This window comes from Gopherus flavomarginatus, chromosome 8, assembly GCF_025201925.1.
Source record: "Gopherus flavomarginatus isolate rGopFla2 chromosome 8, rGopFla2.mat.asm, whole genome shotgun sequence".
Taxonomy (NCBI): Eukaryota; Metazoa; Chordata; order Testudines; family Testudinidae; genus Gopherus; species Gopherus flavomarginatus.
In genome coordinates, this window is record NC_066624.1 from 107,891,808 (window position 1) to 107,919,315 (window position 27,508).

The 27,508-nt window shown below is 64.5% G+C and overlaps 1 protein-coding gene across 1 annotated transcript; it reads left to right on the forward strand.

Annotated features, from left to right (window-relative positions):
- On the forward strand, positions 1-26,023 carry ECEL1 (endothelin converting enzyme like 1). The gene is given in 19 exon segments (XM_050963803.1): positions 1-52; positions 1,688-2,591; positions 9,711-9,779; positions 12,562-12,672; positions 13,495-13,587; positions 13,890-14,014; positions 16,410-16,632; positions 16,968-17,066; positions 17,588-17,662; positions 18,213-18,316; positions 19,300-19,358; positions 20,615-20,666; positions 21,044-21,111; positions 21,510-21,634; positions 22,604-22,645; positions 22,647-22,670; positions 23,132-23,227; positions 23,997-24,073; positions 24,893-26,023. Coding segments are annotated over 18 exon segments (2,298 nt in total). The 5' UTR covers positions 1-52; positions 1,688-1,835; the 3' UTR covers positions 24,993-26,023.
- The last annotated feature ends 1,485 nt before the right edge of the window (positions 26,024-27,508 follow it).

The following is a 27,508-nucleotide window of genomic DNA, read 5'->3' on the forward strand; positions in this document are numbered from 1 at the left end:
CCAGAGCATCCCTGGCTGCCGCTGCCGCCCGGCTCCGCTGCCTGCAGCCCCGGTAAGCGCCGCGCCTTCCCCTGCCTGCCTGCGCCGGGGATCCAGGGTCCCGCTTCCCCCCCCGGACCGGGCGCTGGAGGGTCCCGTGCCCCACCCCCAGCCGGGCGCTGGGGGGTTCCGCTCCCCCCCCGGAACGGGCGCTGGAGGGTCCCGCTCCCCCCCCAGACCGGGCGCTGGAGGGTCCCGTGCCTCACCCCCCAGCCGGGCGCTGGGGGGATCCCGCCCCCCCCCGACCGGGCGCTGGGGGGTCCCGCTCCCCCCTAGACCAGGCGCTGGAGGGTCCCGTATCCCCCACCCAGCCGGGCGTTGGAGGATCCCGCTGTCCCTCCCGCCGAAGCCGGGCGCTAGAGGTTCCCGTGTCCCCACCCCCGAGGCCGGGCGCTGGAGGGTCCTTTCCCCCCCACGCTGGGCGCTGGAGGGTCCCGCTGTCCCCTCCCGGGCGGGGCGCTGGAGGATCCCGATGTCCCCTCCCGGGCCGGGCGCTGAAGGGTCCCGCTGTCCCCTCCCGGGCGGGGCGCTGGAGGGTCCCGCTGTCCCCTCCCGGGCCGGGCGCTGGAGGGTCCCGCTGTCCCTCCTCCCCCAGGCCGGGCGCTGGAGAGCTGCAGCCGCCGCGCTCCAGGCGGATTCACCGGCTGCAAGTTCAACTTCCAGGCGCCGGCTGCCGGCTCCGTTCGCAGGCGCAACAGCGCCGGGGAGCGAAGTTCGCAGGCGGGGGCGAGACTCCGCTTCCCCGGGGCCGGGCGGGCCCCGCTGGGCTTAGCCCCGACGTGCAGGGCAGGGGGAGTTCCCGGCCCGCCCGAGCCGGGCAGGCAGGGCTGGGAGCCGGGGTCCCTCGCTCGCCCCGCGCCCGCCCTCCTTGTTCCCGGGAAGCGCCACGGGGCTGCGAGGAGGCGTCGGACTGTCCGGGATTCGGGGTCTCTGACCAAGCTGAGCGGAGACCCCCCAAGCCGCCCCCCGCTGCAGCCAACGCTCCCCCCCCCAAGAAGGGGACAAGTGCAGCCTTGGCCCCAGCCCCAGGGCTGAGGGGGGGCATCCCCTCCCCATGGGGAACCCTCCTCCCCCTTGGGACCCTGGTCCCGTCCTTCAGCCACACTTCGGTGGGGCACGCCACGACAGGGCCCAGCCTGGCGGACAAGACCCTGGCAGAGCTGCCGGGGGGCGCCCCGTCAGTTCGGAGCCAGGACTGTCCGGGCACAGGGGGTGCTGCCCCATGGCAAAGGCTCGATGGGCAGGGGACTCGCTCCCCTTTCAAAACCAATTCCAAGTGGCTGGAGTCCCTTTACGGCCCCCACTTCCTCCTCCACAGTGATGTGGGGCTCCATCGCCGCCTGAGCAGCGGGCAGTGGCTCCTTTGGGGCCACATCCTGCCTGCTGCCAGTGCCCGGGTGGTTGGTGCCAGGGCAGGGGGGAGGGCTGGGAAGGTGGAGCACCAGCAGGCTAAAAGAGCCAGACCCAAGCCAAGACCCCGGCGTGTAGGGGATGACCCTGCCCTGAGGGTCAGATGAGGGGTTGGAGAGGCCAGGCATCCTGCCAGGCTGTGGAGAAAAGCCAGCAAGGCCGGGTCGTGCTCAGACTTGCTATGAGCAGGGGAAGGGAGGGGACCTTCCCCAGTTAACAGAGTCTCCCCTCCCCCCAGGGACTGCTATCGGCAGGGCCTGCGGGAAAAGCCGGCGCTCTGGGTCCCTCAGTGGAGCTCCCTGGGACCTGAGACATGAGCTCTCCCCCTCGCTGTCTGCCCTGAGCACATCCCCCCGGAGCTGGGCCGTGGCCCTTGGCCTGGCAGCATGGAGAAGACCTACTCACTGACGGCCCACTACGACGAGTTCCAGGAGGTGAGGTGTGCCAGCAAGTACAACAGCGGCACCCTGCCCAACGGCTTCAACCTCCAGCTCGGGGCCGGGGCCAAGAAGCCGCGCCGGGGGCTGCCGCGCTGGACCCGGCGCGAGATCTGCCTGCTCTCAGGGCTGGTCTTCGCGGCGGGCCTGTGCGTCATCCTGGGCTGCGTGCTTCTGCTCAAGTACCTGGCCATGGAGCAGGCCGCCTACTGCCTGGAGGACTGCCAGGAGAAGAAGGCCTTCGTCAAGGCCTCCCTCTTCATCGCCAACAACATCGACCCCACCATCGACCCCTGCAAGGACTTCTACTCCTTCGCCTGCGGCAGCTGGCTGCACCGGCACAGCATCCCCGAGGACAAGCTGCACTACGGCATCATCGCCACCATCGGCGAGCAGAACGAGGAGAAGCTCCGGCGACTGCTCCAGCGGCCCGTCCGCCGGGGCTCCCGGGCCTCGGCCGAGAGGAAGGTCAAGGAGTTCTTCCGCTCCTGCCTGGACGTGGGCGAGATCGACCGCCTGGGGCCACGGCCCATGCTGGAGGTGATTGAGGACTGCGGTGGCTGGGACGGGCCGGCCACGGGGCGGCAAGCCCGCTGGGACTTCAACGAGCTGCTCTACAAGACCCAGGGCGTCTACAGCACGGCCGCGCTCTTCTCCCTCACGGTCAACCTGGACGACAAGAACTCCTCCCGCTACGTCATCCGGGTGAGTGAGGGACGCCAGGGCAGGGCAGGGCAGGACAGCTGCAGCCAGGAGGCCTCCGGCTAGGGTCACTCGAGATCTGGCTGAGTCTGTATTTGAACCGGACACCTCTCAGGAAGGCCCCGGGTGCTGTGGTTGGGTGACTCCTTGGGGCACTGCACTACAGTGACTGGCCCCAGTGAGGCACTAGGGGGCGCTGGACGCTGGGCGCTAGGCTGCAGGGCGCTGGATGGGTGGTCCAGCAGGGGGCACTCTCCCCTCACAGTCAGGACTGCCCCCAATGTGGTGCTAGGGGGCGCTGGCTGCAGAGCCTGGGGTGTATAACTCGCTAGGGGGCGCTCTCCATTCCAGTTCATCGGAGTGTAGCCCTGTGCTGATAACAGACGGCTGCAAACGCCTGCGCCAGACGGGAGCCTGCCAGCCAGCAGCTCCAACCACCCTCCATGTAGCGCTGAGGAAACAGCCAGCCTGGCTGCCCCGCTCCTTGCCCAGCCCCGATTGCTCTGTGGGGCCGAGGGGGCTCAGCAAAGCCAGAGGTCATCCAGGCAGGTGGCACGGCAGCCTCCCCAATAGCTTTGCTGGAGCCCCTCACTCCTGATCCGCAGCCCCTGCTGTTCCAGCCCTGTGCTTCCCACACACAGTTCTGCCAGTGCCCCTCACTCCCGACCCACAGCCCCCTGTTACCCCAGCCCTGGGCTCCCCACACACAGTTCTGCCAGTGCCCCTCACTCCCGACCCACAGCCCCTTGTTACCCCAGCCCTGGGCTCCCCACACACAGCTCTGCTGGTGCCCCTCACTCCTGACTCACAGGCCCCTGCTGTCCCACCCTGGGCTCCCCACACACAGCTCTGCCAGTGCCCCTCACTCCCGACCCACAGCCCCCTGATGTCCCAGCCCTGGGCCCCCCACACCCAGCTCTGCCGGTGCCCCTCACTCCTGACCCACAGCTCCCTGTTACCCCAGCCCTGGGCTCCCCACCCACAGCTCTGCTGGTGCCCCTCACTCCCGACCCACAGCCCCTTGTTACCCCAGCCCTGGGCTCCCCACACACAGCTCTGCTGGTGCCCCTCACTCCCGACCCACAGCCCCTTGTTACCCCAGCCCTGGGCTCCCCACACCCAGCTCTGCTGGTGCCCCTCACTCCCGACCCACAGCCCCCTGTTACCCCAGCCCTGGGCTCCCCACACACAGCTCTGCTGGTGCCCCTCACTCCCGACCCACAGCCCCGTTACCCCAGCCCTGGGCTCCCCACACCCAGCTCTGCTGGTGCCCCTCACTCCTGACTCACAGCCCCCTGCTGTCCCACCCTGGGCTCCCCACACACAGCTCTGCCAGTGCCCCTCACTCCCGACCCACAGCCCCCTGTTACCCCAGCCCTGGGCTCCCCACACACAGCTCTGCTGGTGCCCCTCACTCCTGACTCACAGCCCCCTGCTGTCCCACCCTGGGCTCCCCACACACAGCTCTGCCAGTGTCCCTCATTCCCGACCCACAGCCCCCTGTTACCCCAGCCCTGGGCTCCCCACACCCAGCTCTGCCGGTGCCCCTCACTCCTGACCCACAGCTCCCTGTTACCCCAGCCCTGGGCTCCCCACCCACAGCTCTGCTGGTGCCCCTCACTCTTAACCTGCAGCCTCTGCTATCCCAGCCTTTCCGGTCCTGGTTCCCCTTCTGGTTGGTCAGTCAGCAGCACTGGGGCCCCGAGCAAAGATCAGATGCTCCCAAACTCAGGTTAGTAACATTGATTGTCCTGCAGCCTCTTACCCAGCCAAGCTGCTAGATCTCTTCCCCGGCCCCCTAAGCCACAGGCCAGGCCCCACAGGCTGTAGGTGGGGGCAGATGCTGGTGACCATCCCAGCAGGAGCAGTCATGCCAGCAAATCAACACACAGATCAGGCCTGAGTGTCAGAGGCACCAGCCAATCAAACAGGAGACACTGCCCAAGGCACCTCCCTCCCCTCGGCGCAGAGCCCATGTGTCATGGGTGTCTGGCTCCCTGAGTCACTCTCCCCTGCAGCGTCAAGAGATGTCACCTGCATGCCACAAGATGGGCCCTGTGGGTGCCCTGTGCTGGCATTGCTCTGCCAATGCCCACACAGAGCCCTGAGGCTGGGGGGTCATCCCCATATACAGTTTTTCAGCTTCGAACAACTTGGCTTGTCCATTAAGGAAAAACAATGAACCAAGAAAGAACCAAAGTAAAGTCTCATAGATTCCAAAGCCAGAAGGGACCATTGTGATCATCTCATCTGATCCCTCCCCCCGCATAGCGCAGGCCGGAGAACTGTCCCAGAACAATTCCTAGAGCCCATCTTCTAGAAAAACATCCCCACTGGGTTTAAAAATGGCCAGCGATGGAGAATGCACCATGACCCCTGGTACCATGGCCCTGGGGGAGAGCACAGTCTCATAGCGAGGCTGACCTCCAACGGGTCTCTGTCCCAGCACACAAGCCCAGCACTCAGACATTTACAGCAAAATGACTCCATGCACCACAGCTCACAGGGCCCTGGTCAGACGGGAGGGGAAAGCCCCAGTTCTGCTGCACTGAACAGGAGCTGTGGGTGTACTGGAACACAACTGGGTTCACCTAGCGCGTCACAGCTCTCCAGTGACAGCGCTCAGCATAGGGCCTCTGACACACAGCTGGACAATTCCAGTTCCAGCCAGCAGAAGGCAGTGCAGACACACACTCAGCCCTACCCGGCAATGTCTCAGTCTTTGGCTCCCCCTACTGGTCTCGCTTGACTCTGGAAGGCACATGCTGAATTGGTGTAATGGGATCAGAATCCTGCCCAGCCCAGCTGGGTTGCTTGCGAAACAGGCAGCTCGTGCCCAAGAAATAGGGAGCAGGGGGAATTGACAAGCAGGGAAGCTGGCTTCTTGGCATGGGAGGAGGGGATCAGGACAGTGGGCATTGTCCAGGCAGGAGGGCAGCTGGGGAGCTGGGGAGCTGCATGCAACATGTGCTGGCAGAATCAGGGGCACCATTTTGGCAGGAAAGGGCAGACGGGCCGGGTTGGGTGCCTTGGCAGAGCGGAGGGTGGGGAGCCCAGGGCTGGGATAGTGGCTGGGGCGGGGGAGGGCTGTGGGTCAGGATTAGGGGCAAAGGGTGAGCTGAGCTAGGAGCCCAGGGCTGGGATCTCAGGGGGCTGAGGGTCGGGATTGAGGGGCAATGCAGAGCTGTGGGGGCAGGGCTGGGATCTCAGGGGGCTGCGGGTCAGGAGTGAGGGGCACTGGCTGATCTGTGTGGAGGGGAAGGAATGCCCTGTGCTCCCCCCCGCCCCCCCCCCAAGCCCTTCAGTGACTCTGAAATGTAGAGAGCAAATGGAACCAGAGAGGCCCTGGCAGCGGATTGTGCCCCTGGCTGCATGGCCATTCCCCGCCCGCCCCTGGAGCTCATTCCCAGCGCCAGGCCCCGAGCAGTGACAGGAGCCTGCGTTGCTGGCGGGACTGTTTAAGACACAGGTGGCTCTGTTCCCCTGGACACTGGTTCCCTGCTGCAGCCGGAATTGGTGGAGTCGGGCACACGGGCGGGGAGGTTCCAGGCGGGCTGGGCCGCCGGCTCCCAGCCTCCCTATTCTTGTCAAACTACCTTGGAAAACGAACCAGCAAGTGCGATTTGGCGCTGATTGCCTGCTCGGACACAGCCGGGGCTTGTGGGACGCCGTGCTCGGCAACCGGCCTTTGTTTGCATAGCAGTGCTGGGCGCCACGCCGACGGAGAAGCGGCTTTTATACCCGAATTAATGTGACTTCTACAGGAGGGGACCTTCAGAAAGGCAATTTCCCTCTGCATAATTGCCGTGTTTAGCAAAACAGCATGGCAGGCAATTTTCCAGGCAATCAGCAGAGCCGTGCACGCAGCGGAGACAGGGTGCGTGTGCATACGTGCTGGGGGAGCATCTGTGTGCACACGTTGGGGCTGTGCTCTCCCATGGTGCGTGTGCATAGTGTGAGAGGGTATGGGTGCAGGCATAAGTGCACGGGGGGGGTGCACCGTGGGGAATGAGCCTGTAGACCCACTGGGAGAGCATTGTGCACATTATGGGGGAGTGTGTGCGTGCACGGGAGGAGTGTGTGGGTGTGCCTGTGTGTGCACTGGGCTGTGCAAACTATGTGAATGTGCATGCTGGGGGGGTGTACACTGGGGAGTGTGCGAGAGCCTGTGCGCACTGGGGCAGAGTGTGCACGAGAGTGTGGTTGCGTGTGCCCTGTGTGTGTGCGGGTGTGGACACGCGTGCTGGGGGTGTGTGCTGTGGACGTGCTGGGGAAGTGGAGTGTCCTTTGGAGGTCTGCGTGCTCTGATCTAGAGGCTGTGGCCTGGCCTGGGGAGTTTATGGCTGGGGCTGTGGTCTGTGGAGATGAGGGACCTCGGGGCGGTGGCTGGTCCCCCCCCCAGCGCTTGCACCGAACGGAGGCCCCGCAGTGCCTGGGGGCTCAGACAGGAGCTTCCCCTCCCCTGTGCTCCCAGCCCTGGGGCCTCCCCTCAGCTCCAGAGTCAGTGGGCCGGGGGGCTGAGCCCAAGGGCTCTGAGGAGCTGTAATGGTGCGAAAGAGCATGGTGCCCTCTCGTGGCCACAGCCGGTAAGGGACCGCACTGGCCCCAGCTCCAGGGGGCGCTGTTGGAGCAGAGGGCGCAGCCGGGGCTGTAGGGGTGGGGAGGGGCTCTGATCTCACCAGCACGTGGGTAATTAGCAGCTCTCTGGTGCTGGCCGTTCCCCTCCCCCGTGCTTGAGGGGGCCATACCCGCTCGTATGGACCCCGCCCTCATGCTGCTCCTGCAGGACCGGCCCTTTGCTCCCCGCTGCAGGCCGGCAGCGTGTGCCGAGCACCCTGGGGTCTCCCCCCACAGGGGATGGGAGGGTTTAAAGGGCCAGGCCTGGGGGGGTGTTCTGGGCCGGGGCAGCATCAGTCCATGTGGCACACCTGGCTCTGGGGGGAGCTCTCTGCAGCCGAGGGGTGGAGCTTGGCCCAGGGGTCTCTGCACATGCCCTGGGTCAGGAGAGCCCAGCCCCAGGGCAGGCAGCCCACAAGGGATGGCTGCTCAGGCTCCATGCCACAGCGGGGTCGAGAAACAGGCCAGGCAGCTGCTGGACAGGCGTGGCCTCGCTGTTACTATCTGTGTTACGGGAGCACCCAGAAATCAGGGCCCGGTCAGGATGGGTGCTACACAGGGGGCAAGGGACTGCACCTGCCCCATCAAGCTCACAATCTGAACAGGACAGACTGAGGGTGGGAGGGGAAACTGAGGCACGGAAGGGCCATGACTGGCCCAAGGAGGGCAGTGGGAACAGAAGCCAGGTCTCCTGACTCTCAGCCCAGTGCCCTGCCCACTAGACGACTGGGACAGATTTACCTGCCCCCCCGCCATTAATCCCCCCACCAAACGATTCAGCAAGACCAACAGGCTCAGTCTGTTCCCAGTGCTGGTGCCCCAGTCACAGAGCCAAGCGAGCCCAGAGGGGTGGGGTTAGGGCGAACCATGCTGGCCGGAGGACAGAGGGCTGGAGAGCATTGCTCAGTACCACATGCTTCCCCAGCACCCTGCAGATACCAGAGCCCTTGGCGAACAAAGGGTAATGCAGCCACTTCTAGGGAGGAGGACAGCAGCAGCCAACACACAGCACAACAGTAAAAGTCCCTGCGGCTTTAGGGGTGGTAAGCTGAGATCCAGCAGCTCCAGAACCGCCCCCATCCCCGCTGAGGCAGCCCCCCTCCCCAGCCCAGCGAGGTTAGAAGGGTCAGGCCGACCCAATGGGATAGATTAATTTTTTTCAGTACAGCTACTTGTCCTCGCAATTGATGGCAGGAGGGCAGCACCATTAGCTGATTGCTTCTTCCCAGGAGAGACTCTCCCTTGAAAACTGGCCAGCGGGCGGGCAGTGGGCAGCAGGGCTGGGCTGGGGGGTGCCCCATGGGGCTGGCCTGACATGTGTCCCTCCCCGGGGGCAGTTTCACCCACCGAGTCATTACACAAAGGGGTCTGCCGGGAAATCAGATTCTGGGTGTGTATCAGGGAGGGGGAAAATCCTGCGTTGCTGGGACAAAGGGCTGGCAGGAGGAAGGCGGGGATGGGAGCTCGGCGCCAGCGTGGGGCAGGTTCCTGATATGGTGGGCGGGGGGGGAGGCAGTTGAGGGGGCGGCAGAATCACGGAGGGGGTTTGCTGGGGGTCGGGGATCAGCTGGGGGTCAGGGTGGTTAAAGGGGCTGGTGGCTCGGCTGTGGATAACGGACCCTTCGGAGGTCTGGGACGTACAGTGCAGAGCGGACTTTATTCACCTGCAAGCGTGCTGTGTGAGGGTGCCTGGAGCATCCTGGGCGCACGCATGGTCCTTTGTTATTGTAGGGTCACCTGGGAACACTGGTTTGTTATTGTAGGGTTGATTAGTTGAAAGGGTGCTCCAAAGGGCCGGTCTGTTATTGGAGGGTTGCTGGGAGGGAAGGAGCGGGTTTGATCTGTTACAGGAGGAATGCTCAGAGGGCCGATTCGTTGTCATGGGTTGCTCAGGGGGCCGATCCGTTATCGTAGGGTTGCTCAGGGGACCGGTTTATTACTGTAGGGTTGCTCAGAGGACCGGTTTGTTATTGTAGGGTTGCTCAGGGGGCTGGTCTGTGGCTAGGTGGGTGGAGCAGTGCTCAGCACCCTCCAGCCTAGCCGGCCAGCACTTTGAGGTGGATGACATGGTGTGGTCCGTCCCCCCCCCGGCAGGGTGAGTTGATCGGGGAAGGACCCACCTGGGAGTGGGAGGGCTGAGCATGGGGGTGTGGACCGTCGCGAGAGAGCCCCCCACGGGCCCTACCCAGACTGGCACGCGTGGGAGGGGTAGGCTGGAGCCAGCCACGCCACAGGGCCCCAGAGCACACACAGGGGAGCCCCTCCCCATGTTAAATCTCCCTCCTGAGACTCTGCCCTGGCAGCTGGACCTTCCTCCTGCCTGAGCCCCAGACAAAGCACATCCACCCACCCCCTTCGTGGACAGGCCCCCCCCCGCACGGCCACACAGGCTGAGCCCCCACCTCTCCCTGCTCCTCCATTAGCCAGGGAGGGGAGGGGGCCCCAGGAGGTGGGGCTCAAGGTACCCAGGTCAGGCACTAACACAGCTCCTCTGCTCTGTTGCAGATTGACCAGGACGGGCTGACGCTGCCCGAGCGAACCCTGTACCTGGGGCAGGATGAGGAGAGCGAGAAGGTGAAGGGGGGGCTGGCATCGCCTGGGGGGAGGGGGCGGAGGGGAGCAGCCCCTATCCAGCACCAGCTGCACCCAAGCCGGGCGGGGGTGAGGAGAGACTGGCGCAGCTGCAGTGTCGCCAACCAGCAGAAATCATGAGTCAGACCCCAAAAGTCACCAGACTGGCCCCAACTATTAGGAGCGATTTTAAACAAGTTGTGTTTGTCAGGCTCTTGTTTCATGTGTGGTCTCCCCCTGCCCATTGGGGGGTGTGTGTGCACGTGAGATCTCCCCCTGCCCATCGTGTGCGTGTGAGAGAGAGTGTGTGTGTGTGTGTGTGTGTGTGTGTGTGTGTGTGTGAGAGTGTGTGTGATCTCCCCCTGCCCGTCTTGTGTGTGTGTGTGTGTGTGTATGTGAGCTCCCTGTGCCCGTCCTATGTGTGTGTGAGATCTCCCCTTCCCATCCTCTGTGTGTGTGTGTGTGTATATATATATATGTGAGATATCCCCGAGCCCATCCTGTGTGTGTGTGATCTCCCCCTGACCGTCCTGTATGGGGCTGTGGGGTGTATGGGAGGAGGGGTGTGTGGGGTGCAGGTGTGGGGGTGTTTGTGGGTAGGGATGTTGGGGGAAGTTACTCTGGCCCCACCTGCCTGGCCACTAATTCTGCCCCCAGGTCCCAAACCCACATTGTCCCCCCAACCCCCCACCTCGGCTCCTCCTGGCCCTTCGCCCCTGGCCGGGGCAGGCGCTGCCCTGTCTTTGCTGGCTGCAGGTGGGGACCAGGGGGCGGGGCTGCTGGGCTCTTTAGCTCCGCCCTCCTATGACACTCGAGGGGGAGGCAGCGGGGCGGGAGCTCTGCCCACGGCAGCTGATTGGTGGCTCAGCCCCAGGGGGCGGGCTAATGGGGCAGGCAGCCAATCAGAGGGTTCAGAAGCTCTACGGGGATTGGAGCTTCTGGAGCAGACAGGGTGAAATCCCGTCACCAGCAAAACGTCCCGAGTTGGGCAGCGGGGGGGGGGAGACGTGACCCCCCCAAGCCCCACATCCTGCTGCCCCTCCTCCCAGGCCAGGGCGGTGTCCCCTGCCCCCGTCAGGCCTGACCCCCTTAGCTTCCTCCCCACTGGGCCTGACCCCCCCCTTGGCCCTATGCCCCTCCCCCCAGCCAGGCCTGACCCCCCCCTTTGGCCCCTCCCCCCAGCCAGGCCTGACCCCCTTAGCTTCCTCCCCACTGGGCCTGACCCCCCCCCTTGGCCCTCTGCCCCTCCCCTCGGCCAGGCCTGACCCCCCCCTTTGGCCCCTCCCCCCAGCCAGGCCTGACCCCCTTAGCTTCCTCCCCACTGGGCCTGACTCCCCCTTGGCCCTTCCCCCCAGCCAGGCCTGACCCCCTTAGCTTCCTTGTCACTGGGCCTGACCCCCCCCGTGGTCCTATGCCCCTCCCCTCGGCCAGGCCTGACCCCCTTAGCTTCCTCCCCACTGGGCCTGACCCCCCCCTTGGCCCTATGCCCCTCCCCCCAGCCAGGCCTGACCCCCCCCTTTGGCCCCTCCCCCCAGCCAGGCCTGACCCCCTTAGCTTCCTCCCCACTGGGCCTGACTCCCCCTTGGCCCTTCCCCCCAGCCAGGCCTGACCCCCTTAGCTTCCTTGTCACTGGGCCTGACCCCCCCCGTGGTCCTATGCCCCTCCCCTCGGCCAGGCCTGACCCCCTTAGCTTCCTCCCCACTGGGCCTGACCCCCCCCTTGGCCCTATGCCCCTCCCCCCAGCCAGGCCTGACCCCCCCCTTTGGCCCCTCCCCCCAGCCAGGCCTGACCCCCTTAGCTTCCTTGTCACTGGGCCTGACCCCCCCCGTGGTCCTATGCCCCTCCCCTCGGCCAGGCCTGACCCCCTTAACATCCTCCCCACAGGGCCTGACCCCCCCCCTTGGCCCTCTGCCCCTCCCCTCGGCCAGGCTTGACCCCCCCCTTTGGCCCCTCCCCCCAGCCAGGCCTGACCCCCTTAGCTTCCTCCCCACTGGGCCTGACCCTCCCCTTGGCCCTATGCCCCTCCCCTCGGCCAGGCTTGACCCCCCCCTTTGGCCCCTCCCCCCAGCCAGGCCTGACCCCCTTAGCTTCCTTCTCACTGGGCCTGACCCCCCCTTGGCCCTATGCCCCTCCCCTCGGCCAGGCTTGACCCCCCCCTTTGGCCCCTCCCCCCAGCCAGGCCTGACCCCCTTAGCTTCCTTCTCACTGGGCCTGACCCCCCCCCCCGTGGCCCTATGCCCCTCCCCTCGGCCAGGCCTGACCCCCTTAGCATCCTCCCCTCTGGGCCTGACCCCCCCTTGGCCCTCTGCCCCTCCCCCCAGCCAGGCCTGACCTCCCCTTTGGCCCCTCCCCCCAGCCAGGCCTGACCCCCTTAGCTTCCTCCCCACTGGACCTGACCCCCCCCTTGGCCCTCTGCCCCTCCCCCCAGCCAGGCCTGACCCCCCCCTTTGGCCCCTCCCCCCAGCCAGGCCTGACTCCCTTAGCTTCCTCCCCACTGGGCCTGACTCCCCCTTGGTCCTTTGCCTCTCCCCCAAGCCAGGCCTGACCCCCCCTTTGGCCCCTCCCCCCAGCCAGGCCTGACTCCCTTAGCTTCCTCCCCACTGGGCCTGATCCCCCCTCCTCTTGGCCCTTTGCCCTTCCCCCCGGCCAGGCCTGACCCCCATTAGCCTGCTCCCCCTCCCCCCGGTCAGGCGTGACCCCATGATCCCCTGGGTCCGAGCCCCCCTGCCCAAGGATGGAGTTGCACCGCACCCCCCCCCCGGCTGACCCCTCGCCTCGTGCCCAGATCCTGGCGGCGTACCGCCTGTTCATGGAGCGGCTGCTGGGCCTGCTGGGAGCAGAGCATGTGGCGCAGAAGGCGGAAGAGATCCTGCAGCTGGAGCAGAGACTGGCCAATGTGAGTCCCTGCTCAGCCCAGACCCGCTGGCCTGGCTGCCCCCGTGGGGCTCCAGGGGGTGTCACACAGGGCAGGGGAGGGGGGCTCTTCGGGCACAAGCGGCTCCCAGCTTGCGAGGAACTAGCCCCCTACAGCCACATGGGGAAGGTGGGGGCCCAGCCAGGGCCAAGGGGACAGTGCCCTCGTGTGGGGTCAGCCCTTGGCAGCCTGGGTTCAACCCCATGCTAGCACTGAGCGCCGCTTGCCCAGCCTCCGGCCTCTCGAGGGAGCAGGTTGCAGCCCAGCACACCCAGTGTGTGCGGGGGTCCCTGGGCGGGGAGGGGACATGCTGGGGGGCTGGTGCCTGGAGCCCGGGGCTGACTGGTGAGTCCCTGTTACAGGAAACGGTCTCATTCCCAAGGCAGCTTGGTTGCTGCCCATCCCCACACCCTGGCACTGCCCCGGGGCTGGGCACAGCTAGGCTGAGTGGCCTCCTGCTCCAGGGACCCGTTAGCCAGCTGCACTGAGGGGACACCGAGCTGCAGAATGGAGATCAAAGGGCAGCAAAGTCTGACTGGGTTGCACCCTACGCAGGGTGCAGGGAGAAGGGACCCTGCAGGATAGCGGGGAGCAGCAGTGAGCACCCCAGGGTGGCATCCACCTCCCAGCATCACATGGCTGGGGAATGAGTGAGGGGCCCCAGGCCTTTGCGGGGTCAGGGGAGCAGTGAGACCTATGAGAGGGAATGCTTAGCCCTAGACTCCCTGCCCGTGGCTGGCCCCGTGGCACCCCCAGCCTGGAGGCTCACGCAAAGCGCGGCCCTGATGCATCTGTCCTGCCCAGATCACGGTCTCTGAGTACGACGACCTGCGCAGGGACATCAGCACCATGTACAACAAGGTGACGCTGGGGGAGCTGCAACGCATCACCCCCACTGTGAGTACCCTGCTGGGGCGCTGGGGGAGGGACAGCCCAGCTGAGGTGCCCAGATAAATGCCCTCTTGGCTCTTCTCCTCCCCTGAGGGGGGCTGGCCCCCAAGTCCCTTCTGGAGGGCAGTGCAATCCGCACCAGTTCAGAGACTGCAGAGGGGCACTCAGACATGGGCCGTGTTAGGTCACTGCGGTGGGGCAAGCCCAGGCTGAATCACTGCCCATGGGCCTGGGCCAGATGCAGAGTGCGGGGGGCTCTGGAGAAGGCGAGGCCCCTCTGGTCACAGTGCCCTCTCCCTCACCCCCAGGTCAAGTGGAAGCGCCTGCTGGATCGGATCTTCCATGATAACTTCTCCGAGGAGGAGGAGGTGGTGCTGCTGGCCGCTGACTACATGCAGAAGGTGTCGGAGCTCATCCGCAGCACGCCCAGCAGGTACCGGCCAGCGGGGCACTGCCAGGGTGCAGGGCTCTACCAGACGCCTCATGCTTCTTCTTGCTCCAGACACACGGCCGGATAGCAGGGCTCTGTGGGGAAAGTGGGGCTCTGGGACATGCCGGTCATGCCTTGGGGTCAGAGTGTGGGGGCCCCTCCGGGACCCTCAGGCACACAGGTGTGATTGGAGCCTGGCAGCAGGTGGCAGGGAGCAGATCCCAGCAGAAGCCCCGTCTCCTGCTCAGGCTTTCTGGCAAGGTGACGGGGAGGATGAGACCTTAACGGGCCTGGCTCAGGGCCGAAGGGGCCTGGCCAGGGATTTCTGCAGTGAGGATTTGTGGGCACGGCTCCTCCTCAGCCGAATCTCCTGCGTCTCCTGCCTTTGATCAGCTCCCTGGACAGGACATCTCACTAATGGCCATTGATCTGCCGGGACTCGCCTGCCTCCTGAATGCCAATGGGCTGCTGCAGCTGTCTGCTGGGGCACAGGAGACCACCACATGCAACCCACCACCCCTGCCATGCTCACAGAGCTGCACTGCCCCATCCCCCCAGCATGGTGAGCTCCCCCTGCCCTCCCCCCACCATGCCTGGGCTCTCCCCTCCAGCATGGCCACAGGCAACCACCCCACCCCCGCAGCACACAGTGCCCTTTGTACTGTAGGCTCCCTCCATGCACAGAGGGATCCCTCCCCGCCCCTCCCCGGCGTACCCGGCTACAAGCTGTGCACATGCCCCGGGATCCCCCTCCGCACACACAAACACCCCGTGGCCACCCAGAGGGACCCCCCTCCGCCAGCTCCCTTCTGCACCACCCAGGGATCCCCGCTCCCGGCCACACACACACTGAGTGGAAAATAGCATTTCAGAGCTAATCAAATACATTACAAATCACCCGGCTAAACCAATTCATTACACAGGCAATTCAGCTGCGCGCAGGTGCAGGGCACTGAGCCAGCCAGCGTCTGGGCTTTAATGGGATATTCCCTAAAGCTGCATCTCAGACGCCCCAGTCCGGCTGGGCACCCCTGGTACTCCAGAGCTGGCAGCAAACACCTCGCAGACCCCCTGTAACAACGGTGGTTCTGGCGGGACCCAACTGAGAGAGCCAATTCAGGACAAATTGCTTAAAACAAGGCAGTCACAGCCCAAGGCTGGGGTTTTTCCACCTCTAAGGCAAACAAAACCAGCCAGACAAAGAGGGCTTTGGTCTCACCCCACTGGCTAACCACAAGTTATAGAAGCAATTTCGTTAGACACTCCAGTTTCCCAGTATCCCCACCAGTGCCACTCGTCCTGGGGATGAATGGTTATGAAAACCAATACCCCAGTAAAAGGAAAAAGGTTCTCTTGATCCCAAAGGACCAAGCCCCAGACCCAGGTCAATATACACATCAGATCTTACCCACAAATCACGCTGTTGCCAACCCTTTAGAATCTAAAGGTTTATTCATCAAAGGAAAAAGATAGAGATGAGAGCTAGAATTGGTTAAATGGAATCAATTACATACAGTGATGGCAAAGTTCTTGGTTCAGGCTTGTAGCAGTGATAGAATAAACTGCAGGTCAAATCAAGTATCTGGAACATCCCCAGCTGGGATGGGTCATTCAGTCCTTTGTTCAGAGCTTCAGTTTGTAGCAAAGTCCCTCCAGAGGTAGAAGCAGGATTGAAGACAAGATGGAGATGAGGCATCAGTCTTTTATAGGCTTTTCCAGGTGTAAGAACCTCTTTGTCCTTACTGTGGAAAATTACAGCAAAATGGAGTCTGGAGTCACATGGGCCAGTCCCTGCATACTTTGCTGAGTTACGAGGTGTATCTGCCTTCTCTCAATGGATCAGTTGTGTAGCTGATGGTTCTTAATGGGCCATCCAGCAGGCTAGGCAGAGCTGACACCAACTTGTCTGAGGTGTCACCCAGAAGCATAGCAGAAGTTTGAAATACAGACAGTATAGAGACAATATTCAGAATTTCAACTACAAAAATGATACACACATACAGACAGCATAATCATTACCAGCCAACTATAACCTTGTCAGATGAGGTGTCTAAGACCCCTTTATACAAGATTTGGTGCCACTACAGGACCTTGGTTGCAACCATGTTCTATACGGTCCCAGTTCAAGTCAATAACGTGACACCCCCATCTCCGAGCACGCTGGCCAGCCAGGGGCACTAGCAGAGCCCAGGGAACTCCTTGCAACTAGGGTTTGGGAACGCCGCCTCTTCCACCGTCACTCAATGCAGGGAGATGCTTCCTGGCATCCCGCTCCCCATTCACCCTCCTGCTCCCCACCCCATCCCGTGGCCCCTGAGGCAGAGGAGGGAGAGGCTCAGGCCTCCGGGGGTATAAAACGCTCTCCCTCCCAGCCGGTCCCCGTCTCTCCCCCTCCCAGGATCCTTCACAACTACATGCTGTGGCGCATTGTGGTGGTGCTGAGCGAGCACCTCTCCACGCCCTTCCGCGACGCTATCCATGAGCTCTCCAGGGAGATGGAGGGCACCGAGAAGCAGCTGGAGCTGGACAAGATGTGCCTGAGCCAGGCCAACAAGCACTTCGGCATGGCCTTGGGGGCCCTCTTCGTGGAGGAGTATTTCTCCTCCTCCAGCAAGGCCAAGGTAGGCACAGGTGGGGGGTGGGCTGGGAACCCCCCCCAGATCCAGCCGGACTGGGGGAGGCAGGGAATCCCACCAGTGACCACACCCGGGCCAGTGAAACACAAGACAGGAGCCGTGCATCTTCAGGCCAAATGCCCAGTGATTGGTGGCATGCTCAGGGCCCGGCCCTGTTACCCAGCAACCACTAGGCGTGGCTTAAGCCTTTGTGGGCGTGGCAGTCATGGAGGAAGCAGCTGTGTAGGGGAGGTTGGTACCCACCCTGGGCCCAGTGTCCTGGGCGTGTGCTACGAGGAACCCTGGTAAGGCTGTGACGCGGGCGCGGTTGTGCCGAGCAGGTGCAGCAGCTGGTGGAGGACATCAAGCACACCCTGGATCAGCGGCTGGACGAGCTCGACTGGATGGACGAAGAGACCAAACGTGCGGCTCGAGCCAAGGTGAGGCACCAAGGGGCCAGCCAATCGCAACATCCAGGGCTTGGGGCACTCCCAGGGGAGCTGGAGCTCAGATGGCGAGGGGGGCTCTGAACTGCATGGGCCACAGGCCGCCTCACCAGTCCCAAAGTTGGGCATGTGGGATTCTCCAGCCAGGAGAGGGAAACTCTGCTGCCTGGCGGCCAACCCATAAGGGCCCTGCACCCACGCAGAGTGGAGCCCTGCTTGGGGCTGGCTGGGCCCGTCCACGGGGCGAGCCGCGCGCCTAGACCTGGCCAGCCACGGCCACACAGACGGTGCTGCCATCCGGCTGCTGCAGCCACAGGCCAACGCCTCCGTGCAGAACTGGGGCTAGGATCACCGCCTGCCCCTTCCAGCACACGGGCCTCTGTCCAGACAGCTAGAGCAGCAGCGCCACCGTCTATTGTTGCATCCAGCAGGGGGCGGCGCTGTGCTCAGACACACGCCCGTCAGCCCCATGAGATCAGGGCAGGCTCAGACCAGGGCATGTGCCCTCCTTGCAGCTCCAGTACATGATGGTGATGATTGGGTACCCGGACTTCCTGCTGAAACCAGATGCCATCGATAAGGAGTACGAGGCGAGTGTGCGAGGGGCCCGCGCTGCACCCCTAGAGGGACCATCTTCACACCCAGGCTGGGAGAGATCCAGCAGTGCCCCTCCCTTTCTCCTGCTCTAGCCAGTGGCCCCTGGCCCTGCCTGGACTCCTTGGCCAGCAGGAGCTGCTGCTCTTGTCAGCCTGTGGCAGGAGTCTTGCTGGGGGGAGTGATCAGCAGGTCATGAGGCTCAGGACCCTCCCAAAGTCCTTTGCTCCCCTGGCTCTGGCTGAGCCACCCCCACAACAGCACTTACATGGCTACCATCACGTGGGCATACGCTCTGTCTCAGGCGCCACCACTAGAGGGAGACACTCTTGCACCTGCTCAGTGTGGTACAGGACCCTCCATCCATCCTGGGGATGAGCCTGCATGCAGACCAGGGAGCCTCGGGGCTACAGCAAGTGCAGGGGCTGGGAGGGACGGGACATCCCAGCTCTGGCTCCTGGTCCCGGAGGGCTGGCTGAGAAGGGGAGTCCCAGGGAGAAGCCCCCTGCCCTTCCCCGCTTGACCTGGGCTGTGTCCCCGCTGCAGTTCGAAGTCCACGAGAAGACGTATTTCAAGAATATCCTCAACAGCATCAAGTTCAGCATCAAGCTGTCGGTGAAGAAGATCCGGCAGGAGGTGGACAAGTCTGCGTAGGTATCCATCGCCTCGGGCCTGCGCTTGGCCTCTCCAGCGGGAATGGGGCAGGGGCAGAATTATTAATGGAGATATCCTATCTCCTAGGACTGGAAGGGACCTTGAAAGATCATCAAGTCCAGCCCCCTGCCTTCACTAGCAGGACCAAGTACTGATTTTTGCCCCAGATCCCTAAGAGGCCCCTAAGAGTCGGCCGGGGGTCTTTAGGGATCCCTCTGTGACGGGAGGGACCCACAACCTGTGGGCACCGTCTGGGCTCTGGCATGTGCTCCGAGTGTGGCCAGCCCCTGCCTGCCGGCGCCGATTCAAGCCCCACTCAGCCAGCTCGGCGAAAGACAATGGTGTGCGCTACACTGGCTGCTGCAGGAGGCTCTGCTCCGCATGGCCAGGAGCCCTCTTGTCCCCACAGAGGTTGCTGCTGGGGCTCTGGGGTCCAGCCCCCCACATTGCTCCTCTCCCTAGAAATCAAGGGGCCCCACCTCAGCCAAGGCGTTTCCCCAGGAGTGTGGCGGCCTCTAGTGGTCAGTGTGCACAGACAGGCAAATGCCTCACTGCTTGTGCCCACCTGCCACCTGGAGGGCGAGCGAAGCCCTGGCATCTGCAGGGGCGTCTGGGCTGATGTCGGGGCACAGGGGCCGAGCCTTTCCGTCAGGCTGGCTGATCAAGGGGGTGGTGACCCTGCCCAGATCCAGCAGCATGTGGCCCCCACAGCTGTCGCAGGCACCGACCTTGACTGGCCAGCCTGGTCAGCCATGGGGGCCCGTGCCCAGGGGGGAGGGAGGCCAGGCTAGAGACTAGCCTGGCACCATCCTGTGGGTATTAGGGGTCAGAGGCTGCCCCGCCCGGCACTCTGTCCTCTTCCAGTTTCCCTCACGCCACACCACATGAGCAGAGACTCCCCTGTGGCTGGGGAGTTGGTGGGGCAACTGGCCCTCACCGCCCGAGTGCTGACCTCGGTTTCTCGGCTGTCTCTTTGCAGGTGGCTGCTGCCCCCCCAGGCCCTGAATGCCTACTACTTGCCCAACAAGAACCAGATGGGTGCGGCCGCATCCGGCATTCCCCGGGCTTCTGAACATGTCTGCTCTGGGTCACTGGGGGGGCACCCAGACTGGCGAGGGCCAGGGGGTGGTACCTCAGCCAAGCTAGGGTGTGACAGGGACTGAAACAGTAATGGGGGAGGCTGCGGGTTGAAAGGGAGGGAAATTGGCAGAGGTAGGGGCAGGGCCAAGGTAGCAGGGTGCTGTGGGTCAGGATTGGGGGGCATCGGTGGAGGTGGAGGCAGGGCCAGGATAGCAGGGGGCTGTGGGTCAGGCATGGGGGGTATCGACAGAGCTGGGGGAGGGGCAGGATAGAGCACGGCTGCCTCAGGGAGCTGGGGGCTGACCCACGCCATGATGTATTTGTCCAGAGCTGGTGGGTGAGGTTGGGTCTCAGTAGGAGCCCTGTGTGCCTGGCCCAGGCAGGGTCCCCTCGCTGTGATCTGGCCTTGCTCGGGGTGAGAGAGCAGTGAATGGGGGACCCTTGACTGGGGTGAGAGGGTAGTGGGAGGTGCCCATGTCACGGAGTCCCCGGGCGATGCTCTGGAACTGCTCCCCACCAAGCCAGGCAGGACTTTGGGGAGCCTCCTCTCCCTTGGAGCAGACTTGTTCAGGGCAAGAAGCTCACACGTCTTCACCTCCTGGGTCTCTCCTTGGAGCATTCAGCATCCTCTGCCCCTCCGTGCGCTTCCCACAGCGAGTCCACCCCAGCGGGGTCCTGGGGAAGCCACCGGGTTCTGCACCCCCACTTTGCAGTCAGACGTGACTCTCAGCCAGCCAGTAAAACAGAGGTTTATTCGATGACAGGAACAGGGTCTAAAACAGAGCTTATAGGTACAGCGAACCGGACCCCTCGGCTGGGTCCATTCTGGGGGGCAGTGAGCCAGACCCCCATGTCTGCACTTCACTCCTCGTCCCCAGCCAGCTCCAGACTAACAACCCCCTCCAGCCCCTCCTCTCTGCTCAGCTCCTTTCCCGGGCCAGCAGGTCACCTGATCTCTTTGTCTCCAACACCTTCAGCTGGCACCTTTGCAGAGGAGGGGCCCAGGCGATCAGTTGCTAGGAGACAGAGTGCCAGGCATTTAGGTGCACTGGCCCCTTGCTCTGCAGCAATCATACCCCCTTACCCCACCACCTAGATACTTAAGAACTGCATAGGGGACACTGAGGCACCAGCACAGTATTCAGAGAAAACATTAGGAACATTCCCAGTTCGTCACAGCCCCCTCCCCATAACACTCCCTCCTCTCCCCACAGTGTTCCCCGCTGGGATCCTGCAGCCCACACTGTACGACCCTGAGTTCCCACAGTGAGTACAGGGCCCTGCAGCACCGCCCACCACTCTGACCCCCCCGCCCGTCAGTGCCAGGGGGGCAGGGGATGGGTGGGGGAATCCAGGGAGCAGCCCTTGTGCCTGTGGAGGATCCCAGCCCTGGGGCGAAGCAGCAAGCAGGGCTCTCAGGGACCAAACCCTGGGGGTAGCTCAGAACTGCCCCTGCTGGGCTGGGCCCAGCCAGAACCACCTCTCGGGCCGCAGACACCCAAGTCAGTGCCCTGCCGTGGGCGTGGGGCAGCCTCTCACTTGCCCTCTGCCCATTCGCTGCTGATGGGTGGGTGTGCGCGCGCCCACTCAGACCCCATCCCCCATTGCTGATGGGGTCGTGTCTTGTCTCCTCCTGCCGAAAGGTCCCTGAACTACGGTGGAATCGGCACCATCATTGGGCACGAGCTGACCCACGGCTACGATGACTGGGGTGAGCCTCCTCCCCCACATGGTTTCTGCTGCTCCGGGCCAGAGCTGGGACCCACGAGTGCCCGCCCTGAGGCATGGCGCCTGTTCGCTGGGGTCAGGGACGGGGCTCGGGGGTGAAGGAGATGCAAAGGGCCAGATGGCAGCCGCATGAGCTGAGCCCTGGGCAGCCTCTGGAACAGCGCCTCCCTCTGGCTGGTCCAGGAGTGGCGCCTGGCCCTCAGCCGACAGCGCACTCACTGCCAGGGCCTGGCAAACAGCTCCCTACGTGGCCCTCTGTCACTGGGGGGCAGAACCAGCTGAGGAGGGGTAGTTACAGTGGGGGACAGGGAGCCAGGACTCCTGGGTTCCAATCCCAGCTCTGCCCCCAGAGCCCCTTCCACCTGTGCCGTGTGCCCACAGGGGGCCAGTACGATCGGCACGGGAACCTGGTGCACTGGTGGACAGAGGCCTCCTACAGCAAGTTCCTGAAGAAGGCCCAGTGCATCGTCAACCTGTACGACAACTTCACTGTCTACAACCAGCGGGTGAGCCCGGGGCACCCCTCGCTGTCAGGGGAGCGGGGCCGGCCTGGGTCCGGGGCGCCCCTCGCTGCCGGGGGAGCGGGGCCGGCCTGGGCCCGGGGTGCCCCTCGCTGCCGGGGAGGGGGGGGAATGGCCTGGCCCCTGGGTGGGGCCTGCTGACGTGGCAGGCTGGCCTGGGCCCGGGGTACCCCTCGCTGCCGGGGGAGTGGGGCCAGCCTGGACCCGGGGCACCCCTCGCTGCCGGGGGAGCGGGGCCGGCCTGGGCCCGGGGTGCCCCTCGCTGCCGGGGAGGGGGGGAATGGCCTGGCCCCTGGGTGGGGCCTGCTGACGTGGCAGGCTGGCCTGGGCCTGGCGTGCCCCTTGCTGCCGGGGGAGTGGGGCTGGCCTGGGCCCGGCATGCCTCTTGCTGCCGGGGGAGTGGGGCTGGCCTGGGCCCGGCGTGCCCCTTGCTGCCGGGGGAGTGGGGCTGGCCTGGGTGCCCCTTGCTGCTGGGGGACATTCACCTGGGTCTGGGGCTTGCCCCAGATTGTTCCCCCCCAGCACATGGATTTATAAGGGCTCTGCTCTGACCAGGATACTGAGGCACAGACTGCAGCAGCCAGAGCCGGGCAGGGTGTGGGGGGAGAGCAGGGGCTCTGGGTTGTGGCTCTCTGAGCTCCGCTCCAGTGATTGGAAGGGGCAGTTCATCTTTCCCTCTATGCCACCCATAGTGTCTACGTCACGAGAGGGAGGGTGCTGGCTCCCGGCAATGCAGCCCCCCCAAGGGCCCCTGCCATCAGCCGGCACCCAGGGGCTGATCCCCTCAGGCTGGCCTCCCGGAAAGATGGGCTGGTGGGGGCAGGGGCTGAGCCTGGGAGCCAGGTTGGTAGGGCAGGGGCAGGGGCTGGGATGGCCCCAGTTTGAGGTGGTGTGTTGGAAGGCTGGGGGTGCACCCGACCAGGGCTGTGTGAGCCCCTGCTCCTCTCTCCACAGGTGAACGGGAAGCACACGCTGGGGGAGAACATCGCCGACATGGGGGGGGCTCAAACTGGCCTACTATGTAAGTGACGGAGGGCGCCCAGCGCCCCTGGCCCTTCTGCCCGCCACCCGGTGTCATGGAGAATGGCCGTGGGGGGAGGGACCTGCAGGGCAGCGATGGGGAGGGGCGGCTATCTGCAGGGCAGTGGTGGGGAGAGACCTGCAAGACAGCGACAGGAGAACGGCTGAGGGACGGGATCTGTGGGGCAGCAGCTGACTGGGAGGAGGCTTTGCTGGTGTTACTCTAGGGGACTCCGCATCCACCCACGCCCAGGCTCGGGAGCAGAGCACAGCGCCCCCTCCCCCCCAGGGAGCCCCATGGCCACCATCTGCGCCTCTGCTTTAGCTGGGAGAGGCTGTGACCCTCCTGCCATCCCCAGCCAGATTTACACGGCTGCTGGGCCCAGCCTGAGGTGCCTGGGACAGAGAGGGGGCAGCTGGGGGTGGGAAGCCCCCCGCACTAAGTGTGCCTGTGTTTTGCAGGCCTATCAGAAGTGGGTGCGAGAGCACGGGCCGGAGCACCCCCTGCACCGCCTGAAATACACCCATGACCAGCTCTTCTTCATCGCCTTCGCCCAGGTAACGCCCCGCCACCAGGGGGTGGTAGTGCCCGGCGAGGGGCCCCGAACCACTGCCACGCTGCCTCAGCCCTGCCAACCCTGGGCTCCCCACCCGCAGCCTCCTGGCACCCCAGCCCTGGGTCTCTCCTGAGCAGAAATGACACAGGAGGAGTGGGGGGGTTAGATGGGGACAATGCTCACGCCTCTCCCTCTGCCTCAGGGGCTGTGGGATGGGGTGGGGAATGGGGGCGAATGGGGAGTGGGGATGCCAGGAAGCATCTCCCTGCCCTGAGTGATGGTGGAAGCGGTGGTGTTCCCAAGCCTAGATGCAGGGAGTTCCCTGGGCTCTGCTAGCGCCCCCGTCTGGCCAGCGTGCTCAGAGACGGGGGGGTCTGCGAGGTGTTCGCTGCCAGCTCTGGCCTGCCAGGGGTGCCCAGCCGGACTGGGACATCTGAGATGCAGCTTTAGGGAATATCCCGTTAAAGCCCAGACACCGGCTGGCTCAGCACCCTGCACCTGCTCCCCCGGGGCAAGGCTGGGACCCACCCAACTTGTTTTACCTCCACCTGCTCTGCTCTGGCCTTTCCCTGTCCCACAGATCCCGCTGGGAGACCCTTGTCCTGGGACAGCTGAAAGGCCCTGGCTGCCTCGCTGACCTGGCCCCTGCCAGTCTCCCCTCTGCTGCTGGGGGCCCTGTGCTCCTGCCCAGCTCCAGTGCTCATCTAGACCCCCTCAACCCTTTGCCCTCCCAGCTGTGGTGCTCACTGTGGTTTCTCTCCCATCTGCAGAACTGGTGTATCAAGAGGCGCTCGCAGTCCATCTACCTGCAGGTGCTGACCGACAAACACGCCCCGGAGCACTACAGGTACCTGGGGCCGCTGCACCTGCTGGGTGTGGCCACTAGGAGGTGCGGCAAGTCCCTCCACTCTGCCCTCTGCCTCGGGACCCCCAGCCTCTGAATGTAGGTTTGGCTGGAAGTTCCTCGGGGCACGGCCCAGCTCCACCTGGGGCTCGAATTGTCCTGAGCATGCGCTCAGAGCAGCTGGCCAGCCAGCAGGGGGCGCAGGGAGCACAGGCCTGGGGCCAGTGGGCCCAGGGCAGGCAGGAGGGAGGGCAGTGGGTGCCCTGCCCCAGTGAGGATGAGAAAGTGTTAAACCAGTCATTGCACTGGGCGGACTGGGAGCGGAGGGGCGCATGTTCTGGGGTCTCTCGGGCCAGTCTGACTGCTCCTGCCCTGGGGCTGAGCCCACGCGATTGTGGGGCAGGAAGAGGCTGCGGCAGGTCAGGGTGAGGGCACCCAAGACGGGTGAGCCAAGGCCACGGGCTTGGAGTGGGGTCCCCAGCTGGAGCACAGGCCAGGCCAGCAGGGGGCAGCACAAGGGCTGTCATTGGGTCTTGGACCTGAGTGTGCCCTAGGTTGGTGCCCCAGAGGCTGCCCCTCCATGGGCACCAGCCCAGGCAGAGCCAGTGGCCCCTCCTCACTGTCCATACACCAGGGCAGGGGATTAACCCTGGCACTGCCCACTCCCCACTGGGCAGTGGGATCATGCCCCGACCTTCAGGACAGTGCCGCTAACAGCTGCCTCCTCTCGCTTCAGAGGTGGCTGCATTGCAGTGCCAGGTGCAGCGCTGCCCTTGTCGGCCTGCCAGCCCCCCTTTCCTGAGCCCTCTCTCCATTCCCCAGGGTGCTGGGCAGCGTCTCCCAGTTTGAGGAGTTTGGCCGGGTCTTCCACTGCCCCAAGAACTCACCGATGAACCCAGCTCACAAGTGCTCCGTGTGGTGAGCGCCAGTGCCCCGCGGCCATGCCTCTCTCTGCCCTTTGCCTTGCGTGTGCCAAGCCGTCCGTCTGATCCTGCTGCTTCTCTCTGCCATCCGCCTGCCCGCCAGCGAGTCTGCGGGGAGAGCCTCTGTGCGGGGCCGGGGCTCGCAGGGACAGATGCCGGACAGAGCTGCAGACGAGGTGGCGAAGGCTCCTCTGGCCAGTTCCTCGTGGGGCTGATGTAACAGGCAGCAGGGAAACTACAGACTGGGTCCACTTCCAGCTGGGTGTGTCCTGCCTCCACCCCCACTCCGAGCCTTGGAGCCAGCTCCCCTCCTCTGGCTCCCCATCGGCGAGCAGGAGCTGGCCCAGTGAGCCCTGCCAGCGGCGCAGCCGGGGGGAGGGGGATCCCCAAAACTCTCGAGGGGCAGTGGGAGGGACCAGACCTGGGGGAGGCAGGGGATAGGCCCCAATGCTGCTGGCACGGAGGGCCAAAAGCTACTGTGGGGCCATATCTCAAAGCGGCTGGAAGACCCCATGTGTGGAAGCAAATGTTGCCCGTCCCAGGGCAGAACGTGGTGGCTGCAGCCCACGCCTTGTTCACCCAGCCCTACAGCTCCCAGTCAGGGTAACGTGGGCCCAGTGCCATGCCATGCTCAGAGCTGGGCACAGAGGCCTGAGCCAAGCCCCATAGGGAAGCATCCTGCCAGTGCAAAGGCCCCCGTATGCTCAGGCCACAGGGAAGTTGTAGGGCTGGGCTGGGAGGTTCCAGGGGGACAGGTGGGTGAGAAATCCCCCTGAACAGCGCCAGCTGCCAGTGCCCCCCAGCGCCATGCAAATGGCTGCAGCATGGGTGGCAGTGGCTGGGCTGCAGGCAAAGCTGGCACCACCCCCTGTCATCAGCACTCCCGGGCATTGACTCTCCCCCGCCCCCGCAGCAGTTCGGAGCTCGCCCCAGTGCAGTGCCGCCCGGCAGCACAAGGAGGCGCCGTTGGGTTGTCAGGCAGAGCTGCCTGAGCCCAGGAGGCCCCAGCACTGCCCTGGCTGCCACATCCAGGAGGGGGAGCCGGGTCGCCCACGGGCGCGGTGCCTCTTGTACAGAATCGCTGTGTGTGTCGCTGCTCGGTGTGCTCAGTAAAGCCGGCGCTGTACGTGTGGGTGGCTCGGTGCAGGGCAGCTCTGAGGGGGGAGGGGGAGCCACTTCAGCCGCACACAGCCCCACTGCTGCGCTGGCTCGGGGGGGGGGGGTTACAGACACCAGCCTCTGGTGTATATCCCCCAGCACACCCAGTGCCTTCTGGAGTATACCCCGCCTAGAGTCACCCCTGGAGTCCCTCACCCCCCCAGCACAGAGCGACCCCATGTCCATCCACACACCCCCCATACACACCCAATGCCTTCTGGAGTATACCCCCCTAGAGTCACCCCTGGAGTCCCTCACCCCCCCCAGCACAGAGCACCCCCATGTCCATCCACACACACCCCCATACACACCCAATGCCTTCTGGAGTATACCCCCTTAGAGTCACCCCTGGAGTCCCTCACCCCCCCAGCACAGAGCGCCCCCATGTCCATCCACACACCCCCCCCAACACACCCAATGCCTTCTGGAGTATACCCCCCTAGAGTCACCCCTGGAGTCCCTCACCCCCCCAGCACAGAGCGCCCCCATGTCCATCCACACACACCCCCATACACACCCAATGCCTTCTGGAGTATACCCCCCTAGAGTCACCCCTGGAGTCCCTCACCCCCCCCATCACAGAGTGCCCCCAGGTCCATCCACACACACCCCCACACACACACCCAGTGCCTTCTGGAGTATACCCCCCTAGAGTCACCCCTGGAGTCCCTCACCCCCCCTCACAGAGCACCCCCTAGAGTCCATCCATCCTCCACCCCCACACAGCACCCTGGAGTCTCTCACCTCTCCCAGCACAGAGTGCCCCCTAGTCCACTCACACACACCCAGTGCCTTCTGGAGTATACCCCCCTAGAGTCACCCCTGGAGTCCCTCACCGCCCCAGCACAGAGCACCCCCATGTCCATCCACACACCCCCCCACACACACCCAGTGCCTTCTGGAGTATACCCCCCTAGAGTCACCCCTGGAGTCCCTCACCCCCCCAGCACAGAGCACCCCCATGTCCATCCACACACCCCCCCACACACACCCAGTGCCTTCTGGAGTATACCCCGCCTAGAGTCACCCCTGGAGTCCCTCACCCCCCCAGCACAGAGTGCCCCCATGTCCATACACACACACCCCCACACACACACCCAGTGCCTTCTGGAGTATACCCCCCTAGAGTCACCCCTGGAGTCCCTCACCCCCCCTCACAGAGTGCCCCCTAGTCCATCCACACACCCCCCACACACACCCAGTGCCTTCTGGAGTATACCCCCCTAGAGTCACCCCTGGAGTCCCTCACCCCCCCCTCACAGAGTGCCCCCAGGTCCATCCACACACACCCCCAACACACCCAGTGCCTTCTGGAGTATACCCCCCTAGAGTCACCCCTGGAGTCCCTCACCGCCCC